This window comes from Cetorhinus maximus, chromosome 15 (assembly GCF_964194155.1).
Source record: "Cetorhinus maximus chromosome 15, sCetMax3.hap1.1, whole genome shotgun sequence".
NCBI classification, from domain to species: Eukaryota; Metazoa; Chordata; class Chondrichthyes; order Lamniformes; family Cetorhinidae; genus Cetorhinus; species Cetorhinus maximus.
Window position 1 is genome coordinate 94,172,731 of NC_135893.1, and position 24,383 is coordinate 94,197,113.

The 24,383-nt window shown below is 41.6% G+C and overlaps 1 protein-coding gene across 3 annotated transcripts in view; it reads right to left on the reverse strand.

Moving 5' to 3' along the window:
• The window catches only part of LOC144691007 (neuronal-specific septin-3-like), a 414,475-nt gene that overhangs the window by 355,281 nt on the left and 34,811 nt on the right, over nt 1-24,383 (reverse strand). For all 3 annotated transcript variants that reach the window (XM_078558980.1, XM_078558981.1, XM_078558979.1), the window contains exon 2: nt 5,160-6,584. In XM_078558980.1, the coding sequence (XP_078415106.1) occupies nt 5,160-6,584 (1,425 nt within the window). The remainder of the gene's footprint in view (nt 1-5,159; nt 6,585-24,383) is intronic.

Genomic DNA, 24,383 nt, shown 5'->3' on the forward strand with positions numbered 1-24,383 from the left:
AGATCAAAGTTATGAAGAAAGCCTTGAGAATTTGGGTTTTATTCCACTGGACCAGAGGAGGTTAAAATGGGGATCTAGTAGGTAAGATTACAAGGATCTGACATGGGATTTGAGAAGTCTGAAAAGTTAAGAGGGTATGATATCCCAGGTGTGATAGTCTGTGTTCAGGGCCTTCATGTCACACTGGCAAGCATCCTTAAAGCAGAACCTTGGGCACCCCACTGCTTGCCTGGCTCCGGCTACCTCACCACATGGAAGGCCCTTGGGTAGGTGACCATGTTCCATCCTGCGGAAGTGCCCGATCCACCGAAGCCGCCTCTGTTTGATGGGTGCCAACACACTTGGATGCTCCAACTTCGAGAGGAATGCCACATTCACAGCTTGGTCCTGCCAGGGTATACCCACAATGCACCGCAGACAGCAAAGATGGAAATTATTGAGGTTATATGGTGAAGTCATAGATTCAAAAGTATCACTAGAAGAAGGAGGCAGTTAGGAAAAAAAAGATTTCCTACAAGATTATTAGAAAGTGAAATGTTTTGGTGCAAGTGGCTACTGAGGTAGAGACTATAACTATTTAAAATGGAACTGAATATAAGAAAGGTATAGAGAAAATGGCAGGGAAATGCAATTAGAATACATAACTGTAGTTAAATAGTTAGCAACGGTACAGCATTATGTACAAAATTCTCTTCTTCTGTGCTACAATTTCTATGACAACAATGGGTAGATTCATACTATGGCACCAAGGGAAATAGAGTTTGTTTAGTTATTATAATGACATAATTGGCACCAATCACTCTTAAGGGATTTGGTAAACACCTTGTGTGTTAATTTCTTAAGATGAGGCACACGAGAAAAGTCATACATAGGTATAAAGCTTGAAGACCTTAGGGCTGTGTGTGTATGTGTGTGTGTGTGTGTGCTCTGCTCAAAGCAAAAGTGAAACTAAGACTGGTGACACATGACATTTCCCTTCTTGTGATATACTACTGATATCCCTTAAAGGCATATTACCACAGGTTTGCAGGTTCAATCCCTGGTGTGTGCTGAATCAGCCTATCTCAACCAAGGTGGCTTAGAGTGCGTTAATGGGACTCATCATCCTGGGGCCAGCATTGAGTAATGCCAGGGTGCTTACTCTTGATTGCTGTCAAGAGATCATTAGGCTCAATCGTCATTCTGCTCTGTATCCAATCTCAGCCCTGCTAAGTAAGGAAATGCAGCATGTGGCCTCTTCCTGTACAGGCAAGAGAAATTGGAGAAAAGAGTCATGATTAAGTGGTTCCTAACAGCAACTGGAGACCCGTTCAGCAACTGGATAGTCCAGACAGTTAGTCCAGGAAGATCAAAGATGTGAAATAACTTAAGAATAGAAAAGACTGTTGGAAAATGGAATGCATGAAAAATAACAGATAATTGGAAGATGAAAAAAAGTCTTCACTTCTGGACCATACACAGTATCCTCTAATTTAAAAGAGTAACACTCACACTTCCAACCCTCACCTATTTCCATCACCACTGTACATTTGGCTGCTAGGAGGTGGCTGCCAATGGCTTGAATGACTCAATTCAAGGACTTTGAGACCTTGGAGGTGAAATTGGACATCGACAGGGATGCACAACAGGCAACATTGCATTGGTTACATATTACATGCTCTATACAATGTGCAGCCAATGCATTTCTGCCTAATTTGCATCTCCCCGCAATGTCCAATTTGACCCCCAAAGTTTCCAGTGGGGGCAACACCTACACCCAACTCAATACTTCCTCTTTACCCTTAAGGCACTGTCCAAGACTGGGAACTGGATGCCAGAGACACACACAATGAAAACACATCATCAAATGAAGTATTTTACACAACCCTTATGGAATGCTGACAATAACCGATTGTTGAAGGTGATTACTAATAGCCCTTACAAAGGAATTTTACATTTGTTAAAAAAAAGATTGGTGCCTATGCTACGTAACCAGCTGTGTCAAACACATTACACAACAAGCCAATAAAAAGGATAATGAGCTCAAATTAGAACTACATAAAAGACAGAAACAAAGCTAAATGAAAAAGGTCTCCATTGTAGTTCTTTAATGTTGTGCTAAAATACTTTGACATTCCCCTTTTGGCAAGCAATCAAAACATGAAAATATTAATAAACGTCACAAAGGAATGCATTTAAAGGAAGATTCATTCGAACAAAATCTGCTAATTTTGGACAAATCTGTTTTCTTTCCATTTCAATAGGGTTGCGGTGAGTGGAAATGTTAAACTTAAATGCTAAGTGCTCCTTGTCACCTACCCAGAAGTAGCAAACTGGCTGATTTGGGCATTTACACATTGGTGATCAATGCTAGCTTCTTATTTTAATCACCATCAGTGCAACACGCTGCCAAGTTGCAGCATGTACATCCAGTGTGGTATGCTACCCATGGATAAATCATCTTTGAACAAGATATATATTGCAAACTTGCTATCAGAAAGGAGGCACAACGAAGCATTCACTTTGTAGGATAACCCTATAACTATTTTATCACCTGTGTGGAAAATCTACTGCCTTGTTTAATTGCAAACTCTGAATATTATTCCATTTTTATTCGTTTGTATTTCATAATCTTTGAAGTATAGGTTGCCAAAAACTGAGTTCCCCATCTCAGCTGGGACAGAATGGGTCAATTTATGGTATTTTATAAGCACCCACACCCAGCAGCTCCGTTGGAGGGAGAAACAGAGTTAATATTTTGTGTCCAACATTACCCTTCTGCGGGTTCTGAAGAAGTCATGTTGGATTCGAAACGTTAACTCAGCCTATGCTGGTGTTTATCCTTCACGCGAGTTTCATCCCACCCTATCAATTTGTTCTTCTATTCCTTTCTTCTTCTTCTTCATGTATTTATTTAATTTGATCTCTAATTATGAATAGTCAGAGCTTGCCCACAACTGATAATGGGTGCCAATGAGACAAGGGGTTTGGTAAACAGCGAGGGGGATGGTAAAAAATTCTCACCAGGACATAGACGGGCAGACAGGAGGAATTGTCACTGAATGGAGAAAAGTGGCAAGGAAATCGAGGATCGGTTTACAAACTCCATGGAATGGGGAATGGGGAATGGGACCAATTGGATAGCTCTTTTTTCTGATTCTATGAGAAGGCACTAAGGGAACAAATACACAATTTCTTGAACTTGCGAGTGCAGATGGATGAAACCACAAAAAAACCTCAACAGCCGCTTGAGTTTTATACATAGGGATACAAAATACAAGACCAAAGCAATTATGATAAATTTGTACAATGCAATGATCAGTCTATATATAGAGTTCTGTGTGTAGATTCATGCTCATCATAGAAAGCACACTAAAGTCAAAAAATATGTACAGCATTGGATGAGAAACTAAATTCTGAGAGGATACTTGTGATCTTGGGATTGTTTCCATTAGAACAGAGAAAACCAAGAGGAGATTCAATTATGTTTTGAAATTACAACGACTTAGATACTGACAAGTCTTCATACTTGCACCAGAAACCATTGCAACCCTCAGGGGAAAAATGGATAAAGGTTTGTAGCAGATGAAAATACAGGGCAACAGCGTGTCAACAGGGCAGTGGGCTTACTCTATCAGAAGTTCATTACTGATATGATTGGCTGAAGAACCTCCTATTGCACTTTAAATCTCTGTCATAGAAAAGCACAGCATTAAAGAAGGCCACTCAGTCCATCGATTCTCCATCGACTATTTCAAAGAGCAACCCAGCTGGTCTCAGTCCTCTGCTCTTTCCTCAAACCCTTGCAATTTTTTCTCCTAGAAGTATTCATCCAATGTCCTTTTGAAAGTTGCTGGTCAACCTGTTTCCAACTCATTAGGTTGAAAGGTCCCCTCTAGCCCTTTATAATCGCCATATAGTAAGTTTAAAAATAAGGATAAATGGGACTAAAATATGTTATTACATCTGTAAGTGCAACCATACACAAATTTGAAGAGCTGGTGACAGAGATGATTAAAACATTTAGCTCTAGCGGCTCTTATGTTGCAAAAATAATTTTAGTAAAAGGCATTGCTAAATTATGAAATATAGAGAATAAAATGTCATTACTGGTTTCAACCCAAAGATTAACTCCATCCATTGTTTCAGAGAACCTGATTACTCACAAGTTAAGAGGACTTCTTCACTTATGTGGAACAGTGTTGAGTATCCCATATTAACTTTATAATCACTAAGTAATTATTGTCAAATTATTATATGAAAAATGCATTCACTTTTGAAGTGAAAGATGAAAATTAGAAGATGTTGAATAATTCAAAACAATCTATCGTGAAACTTAAAAGCAACAACATTAACTGGCATTCAGAACAACATTGTAACACCTCTTAATGAATTGTTTCTTCAAATGATAGAATCACTGAGAAAACACATTCATCCCATCAAGTTTGAGCTCATTTTAGTTCAACTGAAACTAACTACTCCAATCTCAGTTCCCTGTTTGCTTTCTCCCCGTACCCTTTTATATCCTTCCCTTTCAAATGCTTATCCAATTCTCTTTTAACTAACTGCTCAAAGAACCTGGACGAGAAAATGGCTCCTAACCTACCTTCTGATGGGCTGAATGGTCACCCTGCGCCAGAATTTTTATGATTCTTTGAAACAAAGCAACTCTAAGGAAAAAGACAATGCAAAAATCTGCAATGGAAGCTTCAAGTACAAAGCACACAGATTTGCCATCTTTCCCCTCAAATCACTGATCTGCCAAACTTCTCCTCTTTTCTGAAGGCATGGCCTCCTTGCAAGCTTCTATGGTTTCACACCCGAGTGTCTATTACTCGCGTGAGAGCCACCATAGCAAGCGTCAGCAGTCTATTCAGCTGCAAGGCTTATCTCAAACCTGCCCTCACCCTCCTTCCACACATTGAGGGCAATTTAAGATATTAACACACATTTTAATAAGCCTCTGAATACTAAAAAGCCTTTCAGCCATTTTGTAAACCATCCTCTCAATTTGCAATCTTTGCTAAGAACTGGGTTGGGCTTATTTGAAGTACAAGTCCTGAAAAATGAAACAACAGTTCTTTGTATGCAAATTAATGAATTATTTTGTGCTTCCAACATGAAACAATAGGATGCAAGCTTTATACATTTAATGAAGAGCACTCAAAGATATGTCTTACCTTGTTTCTTGAGCTGCATGTTTACTTCTTTTTCAAGACTTAGATCCCGATTTTCCTTCTCCACTTTTCCATCATGGTAGATACTCTCTGACACTTTGAAATCTGGACCAAGATAGCTTATTCCCAAGTCGATTGATTTTGAGAAGGAAGGATTCCTCTTCACCTCAGATCCCAGATTTTCCTTTATCTGTGGACTCAACATTGGATCCTCACTCAGTACTGAATTCCGCGTCAGCCTTGCTTGGAAACCTGGCACGGAGGTTCGAGCAGGATTGCTGACTTGAACAGTTTGCGGCTGGGCCACCAGCCTGAACTGGGGCATCTGATGCACGGACTGAGGGCTGGACTCTGCGTTCACAGCAGGAGGACTGAATTCTCCAGACTGATGCATGTTACCGCGCACAGAGATCATTGAGAGAGCCTGTTTAGATCTTGCCAAGGAAACTGGGGAAGAACTCGCACTTGTTGCATTCTGGCTCATTTGTGATCTTGGCTGCAGTCTTACCGTGAGGTCAGTGCCCGTAGATGGCGTCTCCAGAGCTTTATTCATGGAATCAACAAGATCATTGGAAAAGGAATTATTAGGTACAGACCTTGTTTCTCGTAGATTTTGTACAGAATTCAAGCGTAAACTGGGGAAGGTATCAACTGAAGTGATCCGCACCTCTCTTTGTTCCATTCTTGTATTTGGCACTTGGCCTGGCATGCTGCTTTGTATAAGCTGAGACCGTGCCACAGAATGCGGAGACGCACTCGATTTAAGCAATGGATTCGATGATGGTTTGTTTTCCAGAGCTAGGTCCTCATCAGCAATGTGTAGATCAAGGGATGACATGGAACCATGACTGGCTGTGCCTTCATTCACAGATGGCTCCACCTCTGAAGGGAACATGTTGCCCTGTGACGAATATTTCTTCAAAGCTGCTGGTGACACATGGTTTGCCTGAATACCCAAATCGTTGTGTCCCAATGGACTTTGAAGTGGGCTTGACAGCGAGTTTAATCTTGAAGGTGATGGATATACAAGGCTAGATGTAGAACCATGCAGGCAGTCATTACCGATATCAGGTCTGGAGGATGGAGCCAAGCCAATTGGATTTATTTTGCTCTGGAAGGAGGAGACGCGTGCTAAAGTGGCTGCTGTACTCCCATTAGCCCTGGGAAGGGGTTTGGAGCCTTGATTAAAGGATTGGCTTGAAGCAACCTTTCTATACTGAGTTGAACCAGGCGCTGGAATAGAACTTGAATTCCTACTGATCCTCATGTGATATGAAGCTGGAGGTGGCGTGCTGGTAACAAAGCTTTCCGTGGCCTTGGATGACAACACAGACGCTGGGCCAGGAGTGAAAGGAGAGTTCAGCGGAGAAGTAGGCGAAAATGGTGGTCCGTCATCTACATCATCAATTTCAAAAGACCGTTTCAGGGCTGTTGATGTATAAAAATAAATAGAAATATAGGTTGATTTATTTTTCTAAAAAAATTACACACTTAAATAAGATCATACATTGTAAAAATGTGGCTCGATGGATGCTTGGGGCCTATGTTAAGGACATCAGGACATTAGTATTGCTGTGCTGAAAAAATACATTCTTGTCAAAGCTTTTCATCTTGTACTCATCAGGATAATCGCAAGAATACCAATGTCAGGGGAAGCAACAACTTAATACTGTATGAGAAGAGAGCGCTGGTTGGCAAGTGGACACTGGCAGATGCATTGCCACGGAGAATGCACCTGTTAATGGTGACTGACAGTTAACTGCCAAGCATTGTTTGAAATTTAAACCAGGCAGCTTGACTCTGGATTAGTCAAGGCATTGCCCTGAGGAATAAGTCAGTGAATGGCTGTCACTTAGTTTGTTTAGCTGAAACAGGTGCAATGTGTGTACATGTTCTTTCAGTCTGTAAAGGACAGGGCCCTGTGCATTAATATATGTAGCTCCCTGTACATGTAAATGTGCCACATTGCAAGTCTGACTGACAATCTTAAATTGATTGTCAGCGTAATTTTTAGCACACTGAGGATTATTTAGCAAATGTTGTCCAATCGCGGAATCACATCTAATGTTGGATGCTGTGTTTTGAGCTTTGCAAGAATGATAAAACGCGAAATGATCTGACCAGGGTAGCCATTATCCTGCAGGATTCCTTTGATGCGCCTATTTCAGCATCAAGCTTGCATGGTGAGCAAATGGCTTGGGCCCGACTTACAAGGTTGCTGATAAGACCAATCTTATAGCTTGTGGTACTGTAGGAATCCCAATTGACCAATGAAGGTAAGCTTGCACTCCATATCTATATGAGTGCAAACTCATGAACGGGCCTAAGGATGTCACTTTTGGCCCTGAAAAGTGTCCAGTCTACCTCAGATTATCCTGGAAGGGCAAGGTATCTCATAAAGCTGAGCAACAGGGGAAGCTAGCTGTTTCACGCTGCTACTATATGAGTGTTATTCACCACTAACAGGATGCTGCCGTCAAGCCAAAAAGGCGTTCTGCCTATCACACAAATGAGTAATACGGTCTATGAATTTCAGTGCCAGTGTGATGCTAGGTATGTAGGCCGTATGTCCCAAAGACTGGTAGATCATATCAAACAGCATGTCCCTTCCATTGTTCGCAACAGGCAAGGTACAGACTGTACCCGACCAGCCCATACTTGCAAAACTCCAAACAGTGTCCAACGTGAGTTGTGATTCTGTGATTGAGGATTGTTTAGCAAGTGTTGTCCAGTGTGCTAAGAATTACGCTGACAACCAATTTAAGATTGTCAGCTGGGCTCGCAATGTGGCACATTGGCCTGTACTAGAAGCTACATATATTAATACACAGGGCAATGTTCTTTACAGACAAAAAGAACATGTTCATACATTGCGCCTGTTTCAGCTAAACAAAACAAGTGACAGCCATTCGCTGACTCATTCCTCAGGGCAATGCCTTGACCAATCAGAGTCAAGCTGCCTGGTTTAATTTCAAACAATCTTTGTCAGTTAATTGTCAGTCACCATTAACTGGTGCATTCGCCATGGCAAAGCCTCTACCAATCAGTGTCCATTTGCCAACCAATCAACACTCTCTTCTCCTAAAGTATTAAGTTGTTGCTTCCCTTGACATTGGTATTCCTGCGATTGTCCTGATGAGTGCAAGATGAAAAGCTTTGACAAAAATGTCTTTTTTCAGTAATACTCAAGTTCTGTACTATCGAACGACTAAGTGATACCTTAATGGACACAAGAATATTTACAAGTACTGTAATAAAATCTGGAAGAAAAAACTTAAAATTGCTCAATGTCATAGAAGGAAATTGCCACAACTTTGCAAAATGGCTAGTTCATAAAACCATAGAACGGTTACAGCACAGGAGGAGACCATTCAGTCAGTGTCTGTGCTAGCCCTCTAAGGTGCCACTCCCCTGACTTTTCTCCGTAACCCTGCATTTTGTTTTCTTTTCATGATAGTGAACCACTTTCCTTTTCACAGCCTCAATAGACCCTGCCTCCATCACATTCTCAGGCAGTGACTTCCCGATCTTAACTACTTGCTGCGTGAAAATGTTATTCCTCATGTCACCATCATATCTTTTACCAATTACCTTAACTCTGTGCCCTCTGGTTCTTGATCATTCCACCAATGGAAACACTTCCTCCCTATATCCACCCCGTCCAGACCCTTCATGATTTTGAATACTTCTATTACATTTCCTTTCAACCTTCTCTTCTCCAAGAAAAACAGTCCCAACTTCTCCAATCGCTCTACGTAACTGATGTAAACATCATTTATGATACACACCATACTGAAATAACTTGCTAACACTCTCTACTGAGGGACTAGTATGAAGAATGGAAGAGCACATGAAGGGCAGCCCATAAAGTATTTAACAGCAGGAGTCATGGGGAAATTTAGGCTTTGGGAGTTGTATGACACAGCAGTTGGTAAAGGCTGAGTTGTTTAAATCCCAGAGGGAAACTTGAACAACTGTCATAACCTATATTTTCAATTGGTATGTTTGAAATGCAGCTCTGAATTCAGGAATAAGACCACCGAACCACAAAAGGTTTCTTATATAAAACTAAATTAAACATTTATTAATTTAACAACAAATTAAACATATACACATGTCTACAACTAATTTTCATAATAACTTTTAAACAAATCCCAAAATTAATCATTCCGAGGTAAATCTTCACCAAGGCAACAGTAACCCGTAGACTTTAAACAGACACCAGGCAAAGCACATTTGACCTTATGAATTTAAAATGAGGTTCCTTGCAATTTGGTTCCTTTGCAGATGCAGTTGTAGGCTTACAGGCTGGTTAGATCTTAAATGCCTCTGACTGACACACACACAAACTCCTTTCTGTTTATACCTAGCTTCCCCTTTGAATGTAAATTTTCCATTGTATTATTAGATTTTTTAACTTTACCTCTCCTAACAATAATCCTTTCATTCCACGAATTTTATTAGTAATATAAACACATTGCTTGGCGTCTGCCAGCTAGGTGCGAGATTTTACCCAGTTTTTGAATGATTTAGTCAACAAATGCAAATTGCACTTTACCTTTTAATTTCCTTACATTTATCTCATTAACATCTCAAACTACTATACATCAAAGCACCCAGACTAGCTGGCTTTAATCCAATTAAGACACACACATAGACACAGACCCTACTACAATTCCAATTTAAATATAATTTCCAATAACATTATAGACATTAATATCTCTTCATGATAGAGTTGGTAAAAAATATCAGCCACTCTTATACAACTCTCCCCATTTCCACCTGTATTAAAGTCAGCACTTTAGCCCTTCAGCTCCTCCCCTTTGAACATTGCACTCTACCATACATTGTAGGACACTGTAGGAAGCTGCATCAGGCTGACTATCTAGGATTTGTTATTGCTGTGTTTACAGCTCTTTGTCCACTTTTAAAAGACTGAAAAACAATTTTTTTCACCACACCCGACTTCCCCGCCATGGCTCGGCACACTTTGCTTTAATTACTTATTTTTCTCTTCTCCACTCTGTAAAGGATGTTTTAAGCAGCAAAGCCACTATATAAATGTTAGTTCTTGATGTTGTGCAATTGGTCATCTGCAGTATTTTAGCTTCTCAATAGCCTAAAAGCATTGCAACCAGAGGCTAGCTAGTTCAAGGACATGAACAACTCATCATTCTGGTCCAGTTGTTGTAGCTGAGCCTATACAACCGAGTTCTTGGTCCTTAGATCTGTCCTAGTCCTCCTCACCCTGCAGCAAACACATCTTTCACATGATGCTCATAGTATTAATTGTAGTCTGAATAAGTTATTTGATCAACCCACTCCTCATTTCAGAATTTGCATCCACAAAGCAAAAGGCTAAAAAAACTGAATTTATAGAACTGAGTTGGGTAGAAAGGCTTTATTAGTAACCTAATCAAGTTATCTTCTAGGTATATATAAAGATCACTGGTTCATTGAATTAGGAAAATTATTAACAAATGTCAAGATAAAAGCAAAAAACTGCAGATGCTGGAAATCCAAAACAGAAACAAAAATACCTGGAAAAACTCAGCAGGTCTGGCAGCATCTGCGGAGAGGAGCACAGTTAACGTTTCGAGTCCGTATGACTCTTCAACAGAACTAAGGAAAAATAGAAAAGGGGTGAAATATAAGCTGGTGAAATATAACCAGCTTATATTTCACCCCTTTTCTATTTTTCCTTAGTTCTGTTGAAGTGTCATGCGGACTCGAAACGTTAACTGTGTTCCTCTCCACGGATGCTGCCAGACCTGCTGAGTTTTTCCAGGTATTTTTGTTTTTGTTTTTTTATTAACAAATGTCCCCTGACATGGATATTCCCCACTTAAAATTCATGTGTTCCTTCCATAACACATACTCATAAACAGTCAAGTTTTACAATGCTGTAATGATTCTGAAGTAATTATTACACCACGTTCATACTGACCTATGATTTACTACGTGAAAGAAATCTTAACCCATCCTTACAATCTGCCAGCCATGTTTTACTCCAGACACGGAGTGCACCATCATTCATTTTTGGCACATTGCATCAGTTAGAAACAACATGCTTTGTTAAACTTTACAACTTCTTTTTCCTGTGGCATCATTTGTCTTGGAATACCTACTCATTAATGACTACTGTGCACACAGTCTGACAGCTTAAAGTGTTTGAGGTCAGTAATTAGTAAGTCCAGTATTAGTTTGTAAGGAATTCAGTGTCTACATCTAGGTACAGCAGCGTGTTTGTGAAATCAGAGATGAATAGGAAAGCTTCTGACTGCAGCATACATCTGTTTGGGGCACCGTGTATTAATGTACAAAACAGAAATAGGAAACGTCTATTATATATATTTAAATCCCAGGCAAGTGAGGATAGAACAGAAAGCATAGGTTCTCCATTCATCTGCAAATGCTGTGTGGTGTTTTCTCTTTAAACAAAATGTGATCAATTTCAAACTAATTCAGACAGGGGAGAATTCAGTTCAAACAGATATGAATATCCAATTAGCATAATGAACTAGAATTATTAACATCTTACAAAATACCCCCTATGCAAGACACAGAACAAAAAGGTGGCGATACCTGAGAGCTGAGCAGTGAAATTTAGCCCAACTATCAATTTTGCCGACATGTTAAGCTCCATTTAACTTGAATCAAAAAATGTTAGGTAGGGATCTTTTTTCAATATAAATACAAACTAAGGATATAGGCATACACCTGTTCCTTGACATTAAGACATTGATATCTGATATATAACATAACATCTGTAAATATATAGATGAACCTTGTTTGGAAAAATGTGCGAGTTTTGTCAAACTTAAAAACAAAATTCATGCTTTTAAGGTTTGAAAGTCACTGCATTAAAGAGCGCTTAACGATTTTGAAGACAATCAATTCTTGCTAAAAAATACACATATTTTACACAAACAAAAAGGTAACTAAATAATTTTACGGTAGACCCTACTCTGAATGAAGTTCTCTATCGCACATCACCAGTCAGAGTCCCTACCAGCAAACCCACACAAGGCAAGAGCTTTAAAATGGATTGAGACTGCAGTTGCCCTGGTTTCTGCTTTCCCATATTACATTTAAAGTCACCAAATTCCCTAACCCTGAGCTCAATGAAACTACTTTATGAAGTTTAAATCTCACACATGTAAATGATCCTCTAAATGCTGAGAAATGTTTTCAAACTTGCTTTTACTTCCTTTTGGTAACCATGCATTTCCTATGTGCAAAGTGTTAAGCCATTTTTGGTCTTGCAACAAGGTTCAATTGGTAGAGTTATTTCAACTATAAACTAACAGAAAGCTTTTAGCCATCTAAACTGTTTTTATCCACCGTGTGATAAATAGAAATAATTCTCTGGTGCAAGTAAAATTACTTTAATTAAAGTGCCTTTAAATTATCGACCCGACTCGAGTGTTCAGAGATACAAATCATATAGGTTTCAGCCAGCCTAACATGGAAATAACCAAGGGCTTTGTTTTTCTATTTTCTTTTCATTAAGAAATTTAATCCTCTAAATTATTTATGATTCACTAACAAAATAGTAAGAATACACCATTTTTAAACGACCAGGATCAAGTGTTTAGTGTGGCTGGCAGAAATTCAGTCACCTTGTCCCTGTAATAATTCACCTAGCACATCTCAGGCAGCTAACGAGCCACTCATCTGGTATAAATGATGAAAAGTTTGTGAATCCAGTTCTGGAACAGGCAACACTTTTGTGATATGAAAGAGCTGCAAGGCTGCAGAGACTTTTACATGCTGATTTCCCAGAGCTCATTTCTGAATAGAATCTATTCACAGAGAACGGCAAAACCCAGACTAATGCCGGACTTTTGTATACCATTTATTCACGCAGCTAAAATTGGCAGCTGTAAAAAAGAATTGCATCAAGAGTATAACAATAAAAGATCTTGCAAGATATAGTGAACGATAGTGATTTAACGCCGTAACAAGTTTGTGTTCATGGAACATCCCCACGCAAGTGGTCCAAACAGATCTACTATACCCTCTGCAATTAGAACCTCATTGAGGTCACACACGAAGCTTAGTGACAATGTAAGGATTCATGCACTCTACAAAACCCGGCATGGTTGAAATCTTGCCATTAAGTGGTAACTGCCTGGATTTTGCAGTCGGCAGCAAAATGGTGACGCGCTCCACTGACCTCAAAGAATTCTGCCCACGAAGATCTAGCAATCTTTGTGCCATGGAGTTCACCTTTCACATTGTTAATTTGATTCCAGCTTCAACTGTAAGGGTTCTCTGGGGTCCAGCAATGGTGGTGTAATCAAGCAGGTTAAAGCAATCAATCAATCGCAATGAAAAAAGATTCACACTCAGCAAGCCAGGAAGTAAAATGAGATTAATAATAAAAACACAAAACGTTGGAACAATTTCAGCAGGCCCGGCAGCATCGGTGGAGAGGGTTAATACTTCAGGTCACGGAGGGGCAATGTGTTTGAATGAAAAGTCATCGGAACAATAACTCTGTTTCTCTCTCCGCAGAAGCTGCCTGACCTGTTGGGTATTTCCAGCACTTTCTGTTCTTATTTCCGATTTCCATCATGTGCAGTATTTTGTTTTTGCAGGAAGCAAAATGCACTGATTTTCCTTTTTAACAATTTTACAGAGAGCTAAATAAAGACTAGAACATATACATGGGATTCAGGTAGAACCTGAAATATCATACTTTGCAAAGAACTGTATTAAAAACTTCTGGAAGTTATATCATAATGGACAAATTTGAAATTGCACAAATATAAAATTGGTTTTCAGGGCCAGACAGGCTGTTCAGCAGTAATTACGACAGTTAAAAACCTAGTTAAATCTCATTCAACAAAGCATAGCATCTTTTGGAGTTTTTGTACCAAGATTGGAGTCTAAAAAGCTTATGCCAACTCAAGTGATTTATAAAGATTTCCACGTGTGTGGACTTCAACACACCTCATGGAGGAGCAAGAAATCACTGATAGCAACTTCTCGGGCAGAATATTGAGTTTGGCAGGCGGGCACGCGCCCGACCCGGCCGAGCGTAAAATGACGCGTGATGACATCGGGCAAGCATCCCAACATCATCGCTATTTCGTTTGGCGGGCGTGCGTCGGAGTTGGCAACGTGCCCGCCGACAAATAAAAGGCCTGTTAAAAGATAATTAAATTCAAATTTACACTGCCCGTCCAACCTTACGGTTGGCGGGCGGGCAAAAACGCCAAGCGGCCTTTGCACTTTTTAGGAAACCTCAGCCACGGGCGGGATGAGGGTTTCCTAAAGCAAATAAAAATAAAATTAAAATTTTACACTTGAATTAAAAACATGTCCTTGCTCATGTGACAGAGGGAACATGTTTCATGGCATTTTTATTTTCTTCATTCGTTTTTTTTAAACAGCGCTTCATCCCCCTGAGGCTGCTGCGTGCCTCAGGGAAATTGAAACGCTCTTTCGCGCGCACGCGTGAAGCCTGCACTAGGCCTGCTCGCCCTCCCACACAGGCAACACTCAGCGCTGCCGCTTGCGTTCCACACTGGGTGGGCCTTAATTGGCGTACAATCGTGGTGCGGTGCCGATCGTGAGTGGTGGTCAGCTTCCCGATGACCACACCTACCGAGCACCCCGGCCAAGGGAAAAATTCTGCCCCTGGATTTCCATGTTTAATTGCCATGTTGACACCAGAAATCACTGTGTGCTTTATGGTGGTAAAGACAGCAAACGCTGACAATTTTGCCGCCATTGCAACTGCAAACTCCAGGCCATTATGTCTGCATGCTCGTGCTGGATTTCACAGATAACCCAAAATAATTACTTGTTGTATTACGAGAGTACAGTGTTGTCCTGGAAAACTTCGGCAATAAATCTTAATAGAAAAACCACAGAGCAAAAGGCTCGAGTTTGTTACAAGGTTTGTCTGTTGTTGCTGTGATTTAACTTCTTGCAGATGGACAAAGGGGCCACATCGCGTTCTGATCCCGCGTATTGTTCAGGGTCGTAGGAAACACCCAGCCCACTTTTCTCCGAGGCAAGGCAAAGTGAGCAATTTGGTTTTTAAGGTGGCTTGGATCGGCTGCTGGCTTTATGTTTGAAACTCTTTCGAGTTATCAACAGTCACAGATTGCAACTCTTTCGAGTACAATCACAGTTCTTGGTTTCCGGGAGTGGGACATGAACCCACAACCCTCTGATTCAAAGGCGAGGGTGCTATGAACTAAGGTGTCTCTAGCTTGAGGTCTTATGTGGGCGGGGGAGGGGCGAGTGCTGCATACAGTACTGGGATTAAGGAAAACATTTTGTCAAATGTTAGCTGCTCCCCCACAGCACTGCTCACAGGTAGCCTGCAGTACGATTGTCACGTTAGCTACAACAATGGGCAAGTTGTTTAACTGTCAGCTGCTTTTGCTGCCTTTAAGGGCGCTGTGCAGATACTGCCTGTGGAAATGTGATCTAATTGGGCAAACCCTGAAGTCAATTACAGGGTAATTTTAGCGGCAGGTTTCTGTAGATTGGCAGCTGCTTGTAAATTCCTGGCTTAGGGAGTGGCCAGGTTATAAAATTTTGGGGGGGAAGAACAGCTGGAAGTGGCTAGAGTTTCTCTCTACTTTCCTCCTCCACAACCACGGATGCAGGCTAGCCACAAAGATAGGTGTAAAGATATATATATATATCCCATCCAGCTAGACTAAAATTTCACTAACAGCCCAAGCGAGTTTCTCCACATGTCATAACAGAAGAAAAGAAATCTGATCGGTGAAGGATCGCAACCAAAACACTAGAAAAAAAACACGTGGGCAGCACGTTCTCGTGTACAGATGTGGTTTGATGAAAAAAATGTCAAACTCCACTTTACAAAAGCTAAGCGCCAACTAGACAGGTAGGCTTGACAGAGAAAGCAAAATCGTCAATAATGAGTCATTAAGTCATAGATCCACCATATAAGACGTCAGCATGTCAATTCTTTGTCCTTTCACTTAACAGCCTTTACTTACATAAATTAACCAAGAACCACATTAAAGTAGCGCACAAAAGAATCTCAGGAAAAGACGCATTAATCAGTTTGCTACTGGAGAAAATTAACCCCAGCATCAGTAAATACGATTTTCTGGCTTAGGTTAAGGTCTGACTTAATAGACAGGCGTTGTGTTCTGTATTTCACTCCAATTTAAGAGGCTCATATTTAGGCAATGCCCACTGTTATTAGTTTTACGGCCGCTTTAAAATAACAAACAACATTTGTCTACATTGCTTTACAAAGCTCGGGGAAATTTACAACTGCAATTCAAAGGTTAAAGTTCAACTGTGATCAGGACAGATTGTAAAAGGTGTCAAAACAAACAAATACATCATATGTGGTCTGGATACATCAACTACTGCGCCAGCAGAGTGGGGGTATGCCTCACTTGTGAAACCCCTTTAAGTTCTGTGGTCAATTTTCCATAGCTAAGGTAACTCTGGAGCAAACATACAAGGTAACCATGCACTGTGTGCAGAGGTGAGTTAAAAAGCGTGAACAACTAGGCAAACCTCAGCTGGAGTTTTGAGTGCGAATGAAATGAATGGGCTGAATGTTACACAGGGGAGGGAGGGAGGGAGGGAGCTGACTCCAGAAGTAAAGTCGGCCACCCGCCCCACAGCCACATAACACCCATGCAGGTGGGTCAAACAGGGCCAGTGTGGCACCCCTGCCCCTCACCGTGGAGGAAGTCCCCCCTCGGGAGCTGCAGGCCAACCCAACTGGCCGGCAGCTCCATCAGACCCAGCAGCGCCAAGAGCGCATGGGTGGGCACTGCCAGGGCTGCAACCAGGAAGAAAGCGGCGGCCCAATGGATCCCTGGAAAACGGGTAGTTCTGGGGTCTTAGGCAGGGAGAGTTTGGGAAAGTTAGGGAGGGGGTCAGGGGTGGTGAGTTTAAGGCAGCAGGCGGGTAGGAAGAAAGTGGCGGGGGGGGATTCTATCTTAGAGGGGCTGAACCCCGATCCACAAAAGGGCAGCCGCTGAAGATAGAATTCCCCCTTCCTTCCCACCCTTAGAAGAAATTTTATTTAAAAAAGAAATTGGAATGCCCACTCCCACCCGATTGCAAACACCAACCGTTTTATGGTGTGGGCAGTGAATTATCAGGGTTAATTGGCTTGGTAACAAGTCTAATTGACCCTTGACTATCTATTTAAACATGGCGGGCACCTTTTGGCGCCTGTCCACCAAACTCCCTCCCGTATTATGGGGATGAGCTCGGGGGGTGGTGGGCACCTGCCCTATTTTACATGCCGCCCCCCCCTTGCCAGAAACATGCCCAAGCGGGTGGCACGTAAAATGCAGCCCAATGCCACGCTGACGGTGCAATTTCTTCTGTGAATCTACACCTTTCATTTCATTTTTTGGGGTCCTCTCCATTCCCCATAAGTTTGCTCTTGGCGAGAGAAACAGAGATTCTGCCCCTTGTAGAACTTCACCTCTTCCAATGCTTCCTGTGTCCCCTCTGGAGGGCAAATGCATTCAACTTGTCCTGTATATTTACTTGTATATTTATTTGTCTTTTAACTAATTACCAGTCTCTCCCCCAACTACAATTTTCTAACAAATTTCCATCACGTGAGATAAAAAAGATACCATATTTTTGATTGATTTTGCCCAACAGTGGGAACACTGTTCTTGGTCAAAATCCTATTGTTTGTGTCCAACTCTTTGAGAATACAAAGGACTTTACATATTTCTTACACATTCTTATTTGTGGGCTACACAATACTCTAGCACAGGAAACAGAGGCTGGTGGGGTGATGGGTGGCCACAGACATCATATACAAGGACTCACCCATGATAACTTACACCTACATATAATTCCAGCACCTTCATTTCTAGCAATGGCATTCAATTGCTGACAGCTACCATGAGTGTGCATACATTTTCCTTAACTACTATCGTTGCAGGAGGCATTTTTTTTAAACACAATCACCTGTGTTAATTGCACTGTTGTCATAGAATGGTTAGAGCACAGAAGGAGGCCATTCAGCCCATCATTCCCATGCTGGCTCTCAGCAAGAGCAACTCACCAAGTCCCATTCCCCCACCTTTGCCCTTGGCCCAGCAAATGGTTTCTCTTCAGATAAATATCTAATTCCTTTTTTAACTTCATGATTGAATCTGCCTCCACCACACTGCCAGGCAGTGGATTTTGGATCTTAACCACTCACTGCGTAAAAGTATTTTTCCTCATGCTGCCATTGCCTCGTTTGTAAATCACCTTAAATCAGCCTCCTCTGGTTTTCAATCCTCCTGTCAATGGCAACAGTTTCTCCCCATCAACTCTGCCCAGAACCCTTATGGTTTTGAAAACTTCCATTAAATTTCCTCTAATCTTCTCTTCTCCAAGGAGAACAGTCCCAGCTTCCCCAATCTAGCCACATAACTGAAATATAAACTAAAAGTGCTGGAAATATTTAGCAGGTCCGGCAGCATCTGTGGAGAGAGAAACAGCATTAACGTTTTGTGCTGAGTATGACTCTTATTCGGTACTGAAGAGTCATAGAAAAAAGGAGCAAGAGTAGGCCATTCGGCCCTTCGAGCCTGCTGCACCATTCAATGGCTGATCCTCTATCTCTCTCTCGCCATACTCTCTCCCCATACCCCTTGATGCCTTTGGAGTCTCGGAACCTATCTATTTCCTTCTTAAATATATTCAGTGACTTGGCCTCCACAGCCCCCTGTGGTAGAGAATCCCACAGGTTCACCACCCTCTGAGTGAAGAAGTTTCTCCTCATCTCAGTCCTAAATGGCCTACCCCATACCCGTATCCTGACACTGTGACCCCTTGTTCTAGACCCCCCCAGCCAGTGGAAACATCATTCCTGCATCCAGTCTGTCCAGCCCTGTCAAAATTTTATAGGTTTCAATGAGATCCCCTCCCTTTCTTCTAAACTCCAGTGAATACAGGCCTAGTCAACCCAATCTCTCCTCATACGACAATCCTGCCATCCCAGGATGGCAGAATGGTGAATCTTCGCCGCACTCCCTCTATGGCAAGTATATCCTTTCTTAGGTACGGAGACCAAAACTGCACACAATACTCCAGGTGTGGTCTCACCAAGGCCCTGTACAGCTGCAGTAAGACATCCTTGCTCCTGTACTCTCGCAATGAAGGCCAACATACCATTTGCCTTCTTAACTGTTTGCTGCACCTGCATGCTTGCTTTCAGTGATTGGTGTACAAGGACACCCAGATCCCTTTGTACATCAACATTTCCCATTTCTCTCTCCACAGATGCTGCCAGACCTGCTGAGTATTTCCAGCACATTTTATTTTTATTTCAGATTTCCCGCATCTGCAGTATCTTGCTTTTATCCGCATAACAGTTGTCTACAACGTGTGCAGAATGGGTTCTCTAGAAACGGAATCAGGTTTCACAGTTGCATAACTATCACTATGTGAATCTTGGCACTGCAGCCAGAAACATAACCTTCCTTCTACACACTGGAAAGATTTGGTGTGTGTTTTATGCAGGCATTTGGCATCAGAGGAAAAGAAATCTCAGCAATACGATACTGAGGCAATTTTCTATTTTCTATTTATTCTTTTTTTTATTATCAAGGGATACTCCGGTGCTTCAGTTGGTAGATATACTGTATGCTGTGGTATACAATATCTAGTTTTATTTTTGCATTTGCGCATACACACTGAGATAGATGATAGCAGTGCTGACATAGCTGGACGCAATTGGGACAACAGTAAATCAAAGCAGTGTGAGAATGCAAGTGTGTAAACACACTCTCACACACTCACTCACACACACACACACACATACACACACACACTCACGGAGAATTGGATTTGGGTTTAGTTTGGATTTGGGTTTAGTTTGGGTGGCTGAGTGTTGAGATTCACATAAGAAGAACAATAAATTTAATCAGCTACCATTTTTTTAAGCTACTGATCCACTCCCACTAATTTTTTTTTCTTCCTTAAGACTTCCCAAAGATTTTGCTTAAACTCGAGGATAGAACACAGCTGATTAAAAATGCAAGACAAAAGGTGGTTTAACTAGTCAAAGTAATCCAAACTGAAAGAAAGTTCCACAATTATCAAAATTCATCTGGTTTAAATATTGCGTGAAGTGTGCAAAATAGTATAGTCTTGAGTGTAGAAGAATGAGAGGTGATCGTATTCAAACATATAAGACCACTGAGGGGGTTGACAGGGTAAATGATAAGGGGGGATTTCCCCCCTCACTGGAGAGTCCAGGTTTGTGGGTCAAAGTTTCAGAATAACAAATCAAACATTTAGGGCTGAGATGCTGAGAAATTTCATCAAAGGGTTGCGAATCTCTGGAATTCTCTATCCCAAAGAGCTGTGGATACTCAGACACAGAGTATATTCAAATCGGAGATCAACAGGTTTTTGATTACTAAGGGAATTAAGGGTTATGGATACAGTATAGGGCTAATGCAGCTGAGGTAGAAGGATCTCAGCCACAATCTTATTGAATAGCAGAGCAGGTCGAGGGGCCAAGACCTGCATGTGAGTTAAGAACAAATAATCACAAAATACTTAAGACAATTCGGCATAATTTAATTTCCATCCCTTTCTCACCTCTTCTAAATACATTAATGCATTGCTGAGGTAAAGGCCTATAGGAGGAGGCCATTTTGCCCCTCAGGCCTGGTCCACCATTCAGTGAGATCATGGCTAGTTTGTGAATACACGTCCTTGACCCATATCCCTTAATATCTTTAGCTAACAAAAATCTGTATTAAAATGAACAATTGATCTAGCATCAATTGCTGTTTGCAGAAGAGTTCCAAACTTCTTCATCTTGTGTGAAGAAGTGTTTCCTAATTTCACTCCTGAAAGGTCTTTCGAGGCTATACCCCCGATCCTAGACATTCCATCACGCAGAAATACCCAATCCACTCCCCTTAATATATCGAAAACTTCAATTAAATCAAATTCCAGTGAATACGATCCTCTTTTGTTTAATCCCTCCTTATGACTTAGTCCTTGAAATCTAGGTATCATTCTGCTAAATCAACACTGTGCTCACTCCAAGGCCAATACATCTTTCCTAAGGTGTGCTGCCCAGAACTGTTCACAGTACTCTAAATGTGCACCAACCAGGGCTTTGTATACCTGACACATGACAGCTATCCTTTTGTATGGTTCAATGAAAAATGGGTTTGCCCAAGTGACCATGGTTCACAGGGCTCAGCGCTGACAATGGGTATTGTTAACTTATTCCATCATGGAAAGGTACCAGATCAGGGCCATATCCTGCCCACCGGAAGCAGCAGGAACCCTGACTGATGTGGGTCCTCTCAAGTAGGCAACTGTACCGTTGCTTTTTTAAAAAAAAAATAATTCATTTTATGGGATGTGGGCTTCGCTGGCTGGGCCAGCATTTATTGCCCATCCCTAATTGCCCTATAGAAGGTGGTGGTGAGCTGCCTTCTTGAACCGCTGCAGTCCAGGATTTTGACCTAGCGACAGTGAAGGATCGGCAATATGAGTCAGGATGGTGCAGGGGAACTTCCAGTTGGTGGTGTTCCCATGCGTCTGCTGCCCTTGTCCTTCTAGGTTTGCCACTCTGACCGAGTTCAGCTAACAATGGACAGGCTGAGAATCAAACCTGGATCTTGCCTGGTCACTGCTCAGCTACCCTACGGCTAAGCTTGAAAAGCCTGACCAACTATTCAGCACTTTGATACATTAGGGGCTTCAGCATATTAACGTATTAGGAGATTGGAGGCTCTCGTCAATTTAGCATCACATCACGTGCCAATCATGCAGCAAAATATATGAGCAAATGAACTATTTTAAACCGCTCATTCACGTGGCAGTTAAAAACATCCAAGACTTAATATATTTTTGAGCTCAGTGAAAACCACCATTCATCTGCTTCACTTCACTGAATCTTAACAATTCCTAATTCCATTGCTTAGGGGCCTTGAGGGCTAGATCCCTCGTCAGACAAGCCAATGCAAGGTCTTTTTAACCTCTTAAAGCTGTCAAATGCATATTAGCCCTTTCCTCAAATGGGAATGTCGTTTGAGTAATTAGGGTGCCATGCTATCTAAACCAGCTGTCATAAAGAAACTTGAAAGAACCTCCAGCTGAATTCAAGGCTCGTCTGGCCTCAAGTGTTGGTGCCGTGCACAGAATGGGAGGGAAAAAAATAGTTGCACTCTCTTTAATCAAAAAATGGTTTAAAATCTTGTTCAAACTTTCTTATTTAGTGTATTGAGATGATGAGATACAACCTTTTGTCGTCAACTATGCCAGCTTGTTTTGTACCAAATACACTCTCAGACAGAGCGCAGGTCATCTCACGGGCTATCAGTCATCAGCCTGGACCACAAAGCAAATTTATGGGCCTGGTCCCAGGTGACTGGATTCTCAAGTTTCTTTCCTTCCTTCCCTCCAGCCAGGTTGGTAGGAGCAGTGAGCTGGACTGAAATTCTTCAAGCCACACCATATCACTCATTAGCAATGGGCAGTGAGTAATTGGTTGTACCAATGGATCATTCAGGCTTCAAAAGTAAAAAGAACCTAATACCAATTTCTCTTTCAAATATTCTTCTAACATTGCCATGAGAGCAACTTGTTTCTTAAGCCAATGTTTTCACTCCAGCTCATCTAATTCTTGCCCGTTTGTAGGTGTACATGCAGCCCTGAATTCCACACCAGCAAGTCTCGACAGTTTTTTCAGGCTGTTTGACTGTGGACGGTGCTTTAACCAAGTCCAGTCACACCCAGCTTCCATATATACCCACTTTATAGCAGGCGATATTGAATAACAAATCAGGAGGAGAAACCCCAGTCAGTACTCTCGACCCAGGAGCACTGAGAGCAATCTTAGCAACTCTACTCCATTGGGCATTAACTTCCTGAGCCAACAGGCAAAGGAAACTGCAACACCTCAGCGTTATACCACTCTGTCTTTACTCAGTAGATATTGGAGGAGTGGAAATAAGCATTCTTTTCGTAGAATAATAGAGCATAAGGAGACCATTCAGCCCATTCTGTCTGTGCCAGCTCTTTGGTAGACCTATCCAATTAATCCCACATACAAACATACGAATTAGGAACAGGAGTAGGCCATTCGGCCCCTTGAGCCTGCTCCGCCATTGAATAAGATCATGGCTGATCTGATTGTAACCTCAATTCCGCGTTCCCGCCTGCCCCGATAACCTTTCACCTCCTCGTTAATCAAAAATCTATCTCTGCTTTAAAAATATTCAAAGACTCTGCTTCCACTGCCTTTTGAGGAAGAGTTCAAAAGACCCATGACCCTCTGAGAAAAAAATTCTTCTCATCCCTGACTTAAATGGGTGACCCCTACTAGTTCTAGATTCTTCCACAAGGGGAAACATCCACTCCACAGCCACCCTGTTAAGACCCCTCAGGATCTTTAAGGTTCAATCCAGTCACCTCTTACTCTTCTAAAGGCAGTGGCATAGTCACTGGATTAGTATCCCAGACACCCAGGGGACCTGGAAGCTCTGGGGACCCAGGTTCAAATCCCACCAAGGCAGTTGGTAAAATCTGAATTCAATAAAAATCTGAAATTTAAAATCTGATGATGACGATGAAACCATTGCTGATTGTTGTAAAAACCCATCTGGTTCACTAGTGCCCTTTAGGGAAGGAAATCTGCTGCAATCTGCTGGCCTACATGTGACTCCAGACCCACCAGCAATGTGGTTGACTCTTAAATGCCCTTTGAACAAGGGCAATTAGGGATGGGCAATAAATGCTGGCCTAGCCAGTGACACCCACATCCCATGGCTAATATAAAAAATGCAAGCCCACTCCCCCGCTCTTGCCCCATGGCCCTGTATATTTTTAAGCTTGATATGGATTTTTTTCCACTACAGGAGGATATAATGAGCACTTTCATCACCAAGGCAAGCTATATTTATTTTCATGGATAATATTATGCTACTTTGATTTGCTACAGAATACAGCATGCAAATGCGACGATTATGTAATATTTACTCCTATCTGTGCAGCTGTTCATCGCCGATGTGAAGTTGTAATCAGGGGGACCATGAAAGAACATGGACATACCGGCAGTAAATCTCGCTAGCGACATTGTTATAATATGGTTACAATTGAAAGGGACTCATAAAAGTTTTTCACATTTAAAAGAGAGAGATCAGTCAATGGTGCAATCGTCCATCATCCTATTCTAGGAACAGAACTTGGTGCAAATATCTTTGGGTTCACTTCAGTTAA